Below are 12,288 nucleotides of genomic sequence, written 5' to 3'. Positions count from 1 at the left end.
CCCAATGAACCCTCTATTGTACAATGCTTCTCGTTGTGATCATTTGCATAAGGGCAATCATAGACTCGTCAGGTAATCCTCAATCTCTTGAGGGGTCAGCTTTCTGAAACGGGGTCCGACAGCCCCATCAACACCCTCAAGACCCAGGAGATGGTCTGCAGGAGCACCAACAATACCTGCAACAAGTTAGCAAGACTCTTACTCTCGACTCGTTCTGAAAACTTACCAATCTCGATGCTGTCACCATTCATCTCGCCCTCGATGTTGTCCTTCAGGGTCAACAGCGCAATGTGGATAGCATCCTCAAGCTCAAGCTCCTCCGAGTATCGCTTTTCCAAGAACGTCTTGGCCTTTGTCGCACTCTTGCCAATGGCTGTAGCCTTCCATGGGTAGTAACTGCCAGAGGGATCGACCTGGTACAGCATGGGGCCGCCCTTGTGAATACCACCAGTCTTTCGGTTGACCTTCTTCTCCTCGCTCTCCTCGGTGGTCTTGCTCTCCTCCTCGGGCTCGATGCCCTCATCCCAGCCAGCAACCAACAGACTCACGCCATAAGGTCGAACACCGGCGGATTGCGTGGCCTCCTGCATCACTCGGGCGACATCCTGTACCAATATTCTGGTAGGGGGGTACTCGTTGTAGATGCGCTTGTAGCCGCTATGCGAAACCTTGCGTGCTCGGTCCACCAATACTCGATAATCAGGGCCCATGCCAGAGTACACCATGCCGATGTTGGGGGTGATGTCGCTGATCTTGGAGAGGGAACTCTGGTCGGCCAGAGGGGATGATGACTTCTTCTCGGTGGCGAGAACGATACCGTTGGTGGCTTGTGCAGGTTAGCAGGAGCTTGTTCAAGATGCTGGGGGGAGCGCGAACCTTTGATGCCAAGGGCAGTGATACCCTGGTTTACAGCATTGAGGGCATACTCTATTTCCTCAAGTTAGTTCCAAAGCTTGGTTAGGTCACGAAACTTCAATACGCAAAGCATATCGAAGATACACCAGCAATTACGTACCAATCTGCACCAGCTTTCCGCTATAGCTTTGTCAGTGATGATGCTCGCATATCAACAGTGTCGTCACCGAAACATACCTGGGTGAGAAAGTTGTGAGAGAGAAGGAGTATCGGTCCGCCATCGCTCAAGTTCCTGCTTCGATGGGATCGTTACGAGAGAAGTGAGTGTTGAATTATGGGCGGTTATGGATTCGTGGGGTTGACGAGAAGATATCAAGCGAGGCTGCAACTGGAGCTCTGGTGTTTGGCCAAAGCAGCTGTAGCCTCTAGGCAGGCCCAGCTGCGCGTCGAGCTCAACCGCTGGGAGCTCTGAATGCGGGGCAACAGATTATCCGATCGCCGGTCAACAGAGACAAGGTGCCAGATCTTAACTTCATATGATGACAGCAGCTTATTAAACTTTCAGTCAAGAAAATATTTATATACAAGAGATTTTCGAACTTCTATACAAAATCCCACAAACCCTTCCATCAGTTGCCCCCATCAATCCTGCAACCAAGATTGGATCCTCACCTATATTCCTAGGATCATCCTTTTCCCGAGCCGCGCCAAGTTCCAGAGACTCCACACACGAAGCAGCTTTCTTCGTGCGAGCTTGGTATCGGCTATTTCGGCTTCCTTCCTCCATCTTCTCTCGCAAGAAAAAGAGGCTGAGCTGGCCTCTCCATACCTGGGGTGACTTTACCTCCTTGTTTCAATCTTGGCGGGCGGCCAGGTGTTTCCCCCGCTCTCCTACTGCTCCTCTTGACATTTGAGCTTCGCAAAAACATGTAGGTTGCGCCTGAAACGCCTCCACGGCCCACGACTTGAGCACATTTCTACTGTGATTCTATCACCTACTGCTGTTGCCCTTACCTCTCTTTACTTCCACAGGTCTACGTAATTCATCATGGAGGCGCGCCCTACTTGGGATTGGTCCTCGGTTGGGGATAATTCTGCTCGACAGCCTGAAACAGAGCCACGTGCAGCGACACCAGAGCCTACAACGCGATGGGCATCTCCTCCAAAGCCTGATACAACCTCTAACCAGGAGTCTCGAAGCGCGCCGAGGCAGAGGCGCTACGGCCCGCGCACATGTCGTATATGTCTCGACACCGAAGAGCCCAGGTTTCCTGAACAGTCAACAACGTTTGGCATTCCTACAAGTTCATCTCGGCCTACATACGTCTCCGACGATCCCGAACTGGGAAGATTACTATCACCATGCAAGTGTAAGGGTTCGCAGAAATATGTTCATGAAGGATGTCTCAACGCTTGGAGACTCGCAAACCCCATGGCAGCAAGGAACTACTGGCAGTGCCCGACTTGCAAGTTTACGTATCGCATTTCTCGACTCCACTGGGGTTCCGTTTTGAGCAGCAAGTGGGCGCAGGTTGCTTTGACCGTCTGGTTCTGTATACTGAGCATTTTTGTCCTCGGATTTATCGCAGATCCCCTCTTTGATCTTTGGTCCGACCCAATTGGAACCATCGGCGAAACTGTCACAAGCGTGGTTACAGATATCGAGGCCTTGAGACAACCTCCACCACAATTACCAACCTCTTGGTTCGAGCACTTCGTTAAGGGCTTCTTCTCCCTGGGAATTGTCGGGCTATTCAAGACGATGCTTACTGTATCTCCCTTCAGTTGGTGGCAGATCCGAAGCAGCGGCGTGGCAGGTGGTGGTGGAAGGAGAGGAGGCACTGGCCGAAACCGTGTCGAGAACATCAACCTCATTTTTGTACTCATTGGTGCATTCACGTTTCTTGTGGGCATCTGGAAATTTGTTCAGAAGCTGAGTGCACGCGTGCTCAAGAATGTGAGCGACAGGGTTGTTGACGTCGGCGAAGACGATGACGAAGATGAAGATATCGGCGATGGACCGAACCAAGGAAGTAAGAAAGATCAATGAAGCTAAGAAGCTTTTGTTCCAAGCAGTCTTTTGCTCCCATGGCCCCAATGCTCTACATCGTGTATGTATCTGCACACTCTTAAGTTGCCTAGATCTTGCTCTTCCCTGTCAAGTCAACTAGTCTGTGTGCAAAGATTTACGCTCTGCTGCACCTTGGGCGGGAACCGTTTTGGCTCTTTGCTCGCTGGTCAGCATGAGATTATCAACCTTCATTCACGCATCGTGATGCTTTCGGGCGTTCGTAACGGTGTGAGGCATCTGCTGGGTACACTACCCTCGTACAGAAGCAGTGAGCAGATTGTCGGATGTTGGTTGATACATACCTGTATTATTATGTATCATGAATAAATAAGACCTTTGCTGTGGTCGTTATAATCAATTATCACCTCTTTCATCACCATGCAAGGTGTTCTCTAAGGATGTTTGTCTCAATTCCGCTTTCACCTGCTCATAGAATACATATAACTATCCTTTCCAACATCTCGTGATAACAGTTCGCAATCGACAACTAATCTTTAGCTCCTATACTGCGGCTAGAATAATGGCCTGATGCGGTATATGACAGCTTATATTTAGGTCACTTTGAATACGAATTCATCGTATTCTCAGCACATGTTTCTTGACTTTGTCATGTCTTATAAGTCGGACTTTTATGGCCCCGACACCGAGATGACGTTGGAATTTGGTGTTCTGAATGGACCCCTGCCATTGAAATACGGGTAGGGTAGCCCAGCATGTGGGCCAGGGCCTCATGAATTCGGCCGCTCCAAAAAGCCATCTATCATCAACCAAGTGCGCCGACCATGACTTCCTGATTAGCTCCTCCATTTGCTGCGGACCAGACTGTTCGCACTCGCTCGCTTCTTTGATCCTTGCTGCGATCACGGTGCCTCTTTTGAATTCAGTATTAACGGCTGCCCGCTCTCGCAGTTGCACAAGAACCTGGTCTCCCTTTGCGAAACGGACGATCTACGCACGCCTAGTCTACGGGCTTGCTCTGACTGCTTCTAAGCCAAGGAAGCTATTCTGACCTCATTCGCGACTAATACTATACTATATTCAACGTGGTTCGACCGAGTAATCGCCCAAGATGCACTTCGCATACCCCCCTCGCAAGAACTCCAACCCACCACCCTTCAAGCAGCGCTCGTCGCAAATACCGCCAATTCTGCGCCGAATCCGCAAAAGAACAGCGGTTTTACTTCTCCTCGGAGCTATTGGATTTATGTTTTTCCTCTTTGGACTGAAAGGCGAAACGCCATACCGCGAGCATGTTCCGTCAGGCAGACCCCCCGTTGTCGTTGTGACGGTCTTGGACAATACACAGTACAACGAAGCCTATTTAGAATCGATTCGACACAACCGAGAGCAATATGCGTCAAGAAACGGTAAGGCAGCTGTGAAAGGCTTGTTCATGGATGAGGCTGATATACTATAGGATATGAAACCATGATTGTACGAGCATCTGACTACGACACTGGCAAATTCCCACGATCATGGGCCAAGATTATCGCGATGCGCCATGCGCTGTCAAAATACCCCGATGCCACTTATGTCTGGTTCCTCGACCAAAACGCTTACATTATGGAGCTCGACAAGAAGTTAGAGGAGCAGGTGGTGAATCCGGCGAAACTAGAAAGCCTAATGATTAAGGACTGGTCTATAGTGCCGCCGGACAGCATTATCAAGACATTTTCCCACCTCAAGGGTGAAGATGCAGGTCTTGTCATCAGCCAAGACGAGACAGGGTTGGTAACTAACAGTTACATCCTCAAAAACGGTGAATGGGCCAAGTTCTTTGTCGAGACATGGATGGACCCTCTGTACCAGAGCTACAACTTCCAAAAAGCCGAGCGACATGCGCTTGTAAGTTTTACCTGAGTTGATCTGCCGAGAAACGTGACCTAACCTCGTAAAAGGAACATATTGTCCAATGGCACCCTACCATTCTCTCTAAGCTTGCGCTCATACCCCAGCGCACGTTTGCCTCATACGGCCGCAACAAGGAAGGCAATGCATACCGTGACGGGGACTTTGTCACCCTCTTGGTCGACTGCACAGTTACAGGTCCGACGTCGTGTGATAAGCAATCGCATTTCTACCTGCAGCAGTTGAAGAACAAGTTTGGTGATGCCAGCGTGAAAAAGCTGCAATGAGCATAATGAACACGACATTTGAGCGAGGTCATTGGGCGTTTTGTGATAGACTTGGAGGGGCTATTATAGGATTGGAGATGGAAAAGCCCGTAGGTTTTTTTCTTGGCGTTAGTTGGTGACTATTGGTGAATTTAGCTTATATGAATCTGGACATGTTCTATCTGCATGGATATCAATACGTTGAGAGCTTTGAGTCTTGAAGGCATATGGTTGATCTTGTTATTTCATTATAATACTCACCGTTATGCACCTTCAAAGTCAAACTACGATCTGGAGAAACTGTGATAAGATTAGTACCTACCTAGATGATGAGCATTACTGTTTGGTAGCACAAACACTAAACTTATGCTGCTTCACGAGGTCAGGATTAGAAACCTTGAAGTAATCTATGAAGTCTCATCTCGTCTAATCCGAATGGTATGACGACAAGCTGGGTTAGAGAGTTTATGTTCTGATTCTGGAACGCGCCGCAGTTGAATCACCGTAAAGAAGCTGGGACCTCTTCTGTGGGATCTACCAGGGTAAGTTCTCATCAGCCTCACTCAAGGATCGAAGATCAACTAGTTTACAAGATATGCTTCATGAGGGGAATAGTACCGAGTCCGAGTCCGAGTGTAAGTCTGCTTTGTTTCATTCGTCACTTGACTCGATGATAACCATAGGAACCCGCGGGGTATTGTCCACCGGTAGTTGAAGCTTTTTCATCAGTTATCCGAGCTAGTAGACGATAATATCCATGCAGGATCGAATCCCGAATAGACTTTGTATCTCGAGTATGTATCAAAGCTCTTGATGAAACCATCGCCCCACGATCCAGGCCAAATATTCCGTTCTGCCGACCGAATGCGAAATCTCCAAGGTCGAGGAGTCGTATATCTCGCAGCGGGGTTATAGCCCAAAAAAGGTAGTTGATCACAAACAACTGACTTTCTCAACGAGGCAATCGCTTCAAACTGCGACCGCTCATGTACAATTACGGCGTCGACAGGGATCCTTCGGCCCACGATCCGTTTCAGTGGAGAGTCGCACGCCTTGAACGGGTTCAAGCACTATGAATTTAGGGGCTAGACGCTAACGGTAAGGGTTCCCGCGGAGCCCGCGTCCCCGCCAAGCATGTGACGGGTGCTGAGATGGCGCTAAAAAATATCCAAGTACTGGCTATGCCCCGCGATATTGGTTTGGAGATACACGACGTCAAGCTCCTTCTTCGAGCTCGTGTTTATAACACGGCCAATTCTTCTCCAAAATTTCCCCGGATTTTTGTCATTCTTTAACGTTTCTCATCTCTTGCTTTGAAAACTAATTAATCATGACTTCTCAAGCTCACATTGGGACCCTGTCCCGTCTTCCCCTGAACTTACGTGGTGGTATTGAAAGTGTTGCTCGTGGAAGACACAACGTTTCTTGGCCTTTATTGAACCTCGATCTGTAAGTCACGATACCACTTATATACAACCCCACAAGCCCACCACCGCCTATCAATTGATGTATCTAATACTAATCATGTCTCCTTACGCTTTAGGTTACGAAATATTCTCTTATTCCTCTTTGTCTGGCGATGGGGTCGTCGCGCATTCTGGCAGCTCCGAGGTCGCGGAATCGTCGGCTCCGTTGTCGAGCTCTACGTCAACATTCGTCGCATTCTCTACGGTTACTTCCTCCGAGCTCCAGGCGTACGAAACAAGGTTCAGCAGCAGGTTCAGGAATCTCTAGTTAAGCTATCCGACAAGCTAGTTCCCAAAGACCAGATTCGCTACCTCTCCTTACCAAAGGATGGCCTCCCTATCGATACCGTTCGCGCCGAGCTCGAGAACCTTGCCAACATGGATCACACCCGCTGGGAGGATGGATATGTCTCTGGTGCTGTCTATCACGGAGAGGATGAGCTGATGCAGCTCCAGACCGAGGCTTTTGGCAAGTTCACTGTTGCCAATCCCATCCATCCCGATGTCTTCCCTGGTGTGCGCAAGATGGAGGCCGAGGTTGTGAGCATGGTCCTGAGCATCTTCCATGCTCCTCCTGGTGCAGCTGGTGCTTCTACCAGCGGAGGAACTGACAGTATTCTTTCTGCTTGTCTGGCTGCTCGTCAACAAGCCTACAACGAACGTGGAATTACAGAGCCTGAGATGTAAGTGAAGCTGCAAGGTTGCCATTGACCAATAAGACTAACCAGCCGTGATAGGATCCTTCCCGATACTGGTCACACTGCCTTCCGCAAGGCTGCTCAGTACTTCGGCTACAAGATTCACCTCGTCGCCTGCCCTGCTCCTGAATACCAGGTCGATGTCAAGGCTGTTTCACGTCTGATCAACCCCAACACTGTTATGCTTGTCGGCTCGGCCCCCAACTTCCCCCACGGTATTATGGACGATATTGTTGCTCTGTCCAAGCTTGCTCAGCGAAAGAAGCTCTGGCTCCACGTCGATTGCTGTCTCGGTTCCTTCTTAGTCCCCTTCCTTGAGCGCGCCGGTTTCGAGTCTCAGCTCTTTGACTTCAGGCTCAAGGGTGTTAGCAGTATCAGTTGTGATACTCACAAGTATGGTTTCGCTCCCAAGGGTAACTCGACTGTCCTGTACCGTACCGCCGAGCTTCGAAAGTATCAGTACTTCGTTTGTCCTGATTGGTCTGGAGGTGTCTACGCTTCTCCCGGTATTGCTGGCTCTCGTCCCGGTGCTCTCATTGCTGGTTGCTGGGCTAGTTTGATGACTATCGGTGAGGCCGGATACATTGACGCTTGCACCAAGATCGTAGGAACCGCCAAGAAAATCACGGAAGCCATTCAGTCTTCGCCACTGAGCGGCGAGCTTGAGATTATTGGCAGACCTCTTGTTTCGGTCGTTGCCTTTACATCCCGCAACTTGAACATCTATGATATCGCTGATGCTATGAGTGCGAAGGGATGGCACCTCAACTCTCTTCAGGACCCTCCTGCCATCCATGTCGCCGTTACCCTGCCCATCTCGAAGGTCTGGGAGAACCTCATCGCTGACCTTGAGGCTGTTGTCGAAGAGGAGCGTGAGAAGGAGCGTGTTCGTCTTGTCGAAGGCAAGGGTGCCCATGGTAAGGCTATGGGTGATTCCTCAGCCCTGTACGGTGTTGCTGGCTCACTACCCAACAAGGGTGTTGTTGTTGATCTGGCGAGTGGATTCTTAGATATCTTGTACAAGGCGTAAATGTCTGGCGAGTGGGAATGGAAACTGTGCAATGGCTATGGGTGAGAGCATATCTTACTGTGGGCGTAGGCGTTGGCGTCTGATAGGACGTCGTCTAGCATATTTGTTGTTTTGGCTGTTCTTGGGTTTCGCCCATATTGTTTTTAGGCTCTGACGGAACCGTCGTTAGTCCTATATGTCCTTACTAGGCTCAAATCAAACCATTTCAAGGTATTTTGAGGACTACCACTCATATTACTAGGCTGCTGACGAACCCTGATGTCATTCTAATAAGTCTCAGCCTGTTGGAGAAGGCTTGGATGAATATGCCAATATGTTCCTGACTAGACCTGTTCCTAGCTTGCGTAACGTGTTTTTTGGGTTTTGACTGTAAGATGATGATAGTTTATTAGACCGCAACTTTTGCGTTTCCTCTCATTTTGAGTAAGAGATACATGAGTTGACCAATATCTGTAGCTCGATCTTGATCATCATGGGTCATTCGGTGCATTGTACAAATAGAGCCCAACATTGGTCTATCGTGATGATACTCGAATTACAAAGGTCCAGTTGGCCAAAAACCTCTGCCGAGTCAGAGCCTCACTCACCGTTACCTGTCACATTATATGCAGCATAATGTCATCCTCCACAGTCACGAATCTTGCTTTTCCCAATGAGACCAAAGGGCCATTCGCCTCCCGCTCTGATCATCGACTCATTCGGCTAAAAGGAACACCATCCAATAAAGTGACCCTCATGGCAATTGGCTTCGCTGGGGGCGAATAGTTCCCCTCGTGGACATTGCGGCCCAATGATGAGGGGCAGCGTGGTTAAAGGAAGGGTCCTTTGGTGTGGTGGGTTGGGTGAGTGAAGTCAATCAGCTTTGGGTGGGAAAAAGCAAGGTTTTGTTTTGGGGGGGAGGGAGGGAGGGAGTAGCCGAGACTGTGTGAGTTGTGATCCATATTATATCATGCTTAGAAGAAAAACTTGGAGTTTTGATATTATATCTCCATGGCTTATAAGTTACAGGTGGGTTGTGGTCTGTATGATCTCTTCGTGTTGACATACTAAAAATATTCAGAATTGCCTCTTGTTATAGCATGGAGTGTATTAGCTGCCGTAAATAAAACAGAAGCATGTATGTCATATTGGAAGCCTGACGCCAACATGCAGGGATCTAGGGACCTGCACCTCTGCCACCAACCCAACCAACATGATACAGCAATAAGACCTGAGTTATCTGCAGCATTCACCTTCAGCTCGCCCGGCCGCGCAACGCGATCTTCCCACTGCGTTTCCCATCCTGTCTTCCCACGGGTGAGACCCTTGGTTTCTGCTGGGGGGGAGGGCCAGGAGGGCCTCACTCAGGGCTGCTGCGTAACCATTCCCACAGAAGCCTTCAAAGAACGATGATCCTTGTCTCGTTCTTTCTTGTGTCATTCTGTTTCTGTGATAGTCTGTCTAGTCAGGTCATTAACTAGTTAGAACTGAAACTAACGTTGTTATCCGTCTTACATCCATTCCCATGTATAAGCCCGGCATTGTCCCTCCTCAGTCTGTCCTGTCAGCTCCTCTTATCTCTCACTCTCCCGCTCTCTCGCTGCCTTTTTTCCACATGCATATTCATGATTAGTCTTCACTTTGTTATTGCTTATTATTTCTCATATTTCGTGTCACTCGACTTCATTCCTCTCTCTCATTCTATGTGTCCTCAACTACTGCTGTGCTAGGTTACCATGCTTTCTGCTGAACCATCGTCGTCTCCGATCGCCGCCTTGGCCATGGATGGTGGGCATGTTGATGCGTTGCACAAGGGGAAGACGGAGAGTATTCAAATACCTCATGTCAAGACGACTGAGAAGGACGATGAGTCTATTGCTTCCGGCTCAACCGACTCTCAGTCCCAGCTCAAGAAGAGACTCAGTGCAGATATGTCGAAAGAACAAGTTGAAGATCTGGTGCGTAAGTTGACCATCGATGAGATGAAGACAAGATGGTTTGACGAGATCTTTGAAAAAGTCAAGTCTGAGCGTAAGTTTGTATTTCAGGCTCTCTTTATATCTTGACATTAACCAACGACGTATACAGTGGTTGAGGAGCACTCACCACCAGATACGCCTTCATCCTCAGAACCTTCAAGCCCCAGATCACACCCTGCCAAGCCTGCTTCTCACGAATCAACCCCCCGAGCGCCTGTTCGCGAAGAGCCGAAGAGGCATGAATCAGCGTCTTCCTCATTCGACTCCAAGAACAAGTCTCACAGCAATCCTTCTTCGAGCCGCAGCTCCCTCGGTAGTCCTACCACGTCTTACATCTCCGACTCTGCCTCTTCCCGTGCCTCCAATCGTCCTTCTTCGCCCCCCAAACCAGCTATCAAAGAGTCCTCACCGCCTGCTCCAAAGCCTCGGCCATGTGTACGATTCTCTAAAGCTCCGATCATCCTGAATGAAGGCACTGAGCCTCGACACCCTGAACCACGACCAACATCACGATCTGTGCCGCCTCCAGAACCGGTGAAACAGGGCCCAGCACTATCGGCTGTTGACCTGAAATGGGGTACACTCTTCGATGACAAGGGTGAGCCTACCAAGAGACTTGGTCAGGTTCTTCGAGGAATCGCCAACTATTTGGTATGTTATCGGGATAGGGGCATTTAAGTGACTGAACTAACATGCACAGATCTCTGAATATAGCCCTCACAACTCACTCGTCGTCACCCCAGAAAAGCTCAATGCATTCTATGTCGAATACAAGCTTGACACAGAGACTTTCCCCTTTCAGCGTATGTGTAGACTCACTGTATAACCACATCTCATCTAACTCTATCAGAAATCTTTGACTGTCGACCACACGGGGCTCTTGATAATCTGGAAACACTCTATCAACACCTCCGATGTGAGAACCACCTGATCCAAAGACGCCCCGGAGGCATGCCACATATCCCATCCCTCACGCCCGCTGGTTTCGAGCGTTGGATGACATGTCAGCTCCGTGCATTCCCAGATCAAGAAGCCAAGCGCCTTAACCACATCATGACCGACCTTCCTATCACAGCTGATGGTGTTCTTGTCGATGACAAGCCTGAGCGCCTACCGAAGCAGATCTCTAGGTATCTTCTTCCGGCAACTCGGCATCGAGAGACGCATGAACTTGTGGTTGATGCTATTGCCGGGTGGATCAAACATACTGAAGAGAACGAGACTGGCTATAGACGGACTTCCTCTGAAGATGTCTACAAGATAAAGGAGGAGAAGTCGGGACGGTATAGACCTGATGACTATCGAGAGCGTGAGAAGTATCGACGCGGATCGAAGGATAACCACAGACAATCGCCGTTATCCTCCTCCAGCCGTTTTGTCTCCCGCGTCGGTTCAGACAGTACCATCCGTCCCTCAAAGGACTCTCCTGTATCTTCAAGCTCAAGCCACAGAGCCAGAAGCCCCGTGTCCAACCGGTATCGCCACTCGGCATCTGCCATTGACAGCAGCTCCAACACCCTCGATGCCTACGATATACCCTCACCCAGTCATCGCAACAGTCATCCCACCAGCAGCAGCCGACGCAGCCGGGACAAAGAGTATAGATACTCCTCAAGCCCCAAGTCGAAGTCGCCGATTGAAGCAACTCCAAGAACCCTGCCCCGTCGAGATGCTGATCGTCGATCAAGCTTGATCTTTGAAGAGACGGGCAAGGATCCAAGTGGCATGACTTACGATGAGTACCTACGAATGAATCAACGACCGATGAGAAATGCCGTTGTAGATGATGGTGGGCATTATCGCACGACTTACTGAAAAGCAAAACATGCTTCATGAATATCTTTCATAATTTTTCTTAATCCTGGGAGGTTTGTTCTATGCAAAAAGTCATTGGACCCTTTCTGTGCGCAAGGACTGGATCTTCTCCTTTTCCTTTCTTATTTCTCTGGATTTTCTGGGTGGATTTTACGACTTTACATGACAAATTGACGACATGCATGACCAATATTTTCATATTAATTAGTTATTCTTTCTCCATCTTTGGGAGGTTCGGACGGTGTACGATGATCTTTTGGTGTGGAACAACGAGGCTCTAG

General features: G+C 49.2%; 5 protein-coding genes across 5 annotated transcripts; 4 read left to right on the top strand and 1 right to left on the bottom strand.

Moving 5' to 3' along the window:
• Positions 1–57: 57 nt before the first annotated feature.
• On the bottom strand, positions 58–1,136 carry FMAN_12381 (putative 20S proteasome subunit Y7; the record flags this gene model as incomplete). The annotated part of the gene is made up of 5 exons (XM_041834913.1): positions 58–176; positions 227–826; positions 877–927; positions 1,016–1,035; positions 1,093–1,136. The coding sequence occupies 5 exons, from the start codon at positions 1,134–1,136 to the stop codon at positions 58–60; spliced, it is 834 nt and encodes a 277-aa protein (XP_041685129.1).
• A 767-nt stretch (positions 1,137–1,903) lies between these two features.
• FMAN_12380 (uncharacterized protein) lies at positions 1,904–2,905 on the top strand (the record flags this gene model as incomplete). The annotated part of the gene is made up of 1 exon (XM_041834912.1): positions 1,904–2,905. One exon carries the CDS (start codon positions 1,904–1,906, stop codon positions 2,903–2,905), a length of 1,002 nt encoding a protein of 333 aa, XP_041685128.1.
• A 1,090-nt stretch (positions 2,906–3,995) lies between these two features.
• Positions 3,996–5,061, top strand: FMAN_12379 (uncharacterized protein; the record flags this gene model as incomplete). The annotated part of the gene is made up of 3 exons (XM_041834911.1): positions 3,996–4,293; positions 4,344–4,771; positions 4,825–5,061. The coding sequence occupies 3 exons, from the start codon at positions 3,996–3,998 to the stop codon at positions 5,059–5,061; spliced, it is 963 nt and encodes a 320-aa protein (XP_041685127.1).
• Positions 5,062–6,370: 1,309 nt separating this feature from the next.
• Positions 6,371–8,234, top strand: FMAN_12378 (putative sphingosine-1-phosphate lyase; the record flags this gene model as incomplete). Its single annotated transcript, XM_041834910.1, has 3 exons — positions 6,371–6,489; positions 6,584–7,189; positions 7,244–8,234. The coding sequence occupies 3 exons, from the start codon at positions 6,371–6,373 to the stop codon at positions 8,232–8,234; spliced, it is 1,716 nt and encodes a 571-aa protein (XP_041685126.1).
• A 1,715-nt stretch (positions 8,235–9,949) lies between these two features.
• On the top strand, positions 9,950–12,007 carry FMAN_12377 (uncharacterized protein; the record flags this gene model as incomplete). The annotated part of the gene is made up of 4 exons (XM_041834909.1): positions 9,950–10,244; positions 10,302–10,843; positions 10,893–10,995; positions 11,043–12,007. 4 exons carry the CDS (start codon positions 9,950–9,952, stop codon positions 12,005–12,007), a joined length of 1,905 nt encoding a protein of 634 aa, XP_041685125.1.
• Positions 12,008–12,288: the final 281 nt, after the last annotated feature.

This window comes from Fusarium mangiferae (assembly GCF_900044065.1).
Source record: "Fusarium mangiferae strain MRC7560 genome assembly, contig: FMAN_scaffold009, whole genome shotgun sequence".
NCBI classification, from domain to species: Eukaryota; Fungi; Ascomycota; class Sordariomycetes; order Hypocreales; family Nectriaceae; genus Fusarium; species Fusarium mangiferae.
The sequence above is the reverse complement of the archived record's forward strand: the minus strand, read 5'-3'. Positions and strand labels throughout refer to the sequence as shown.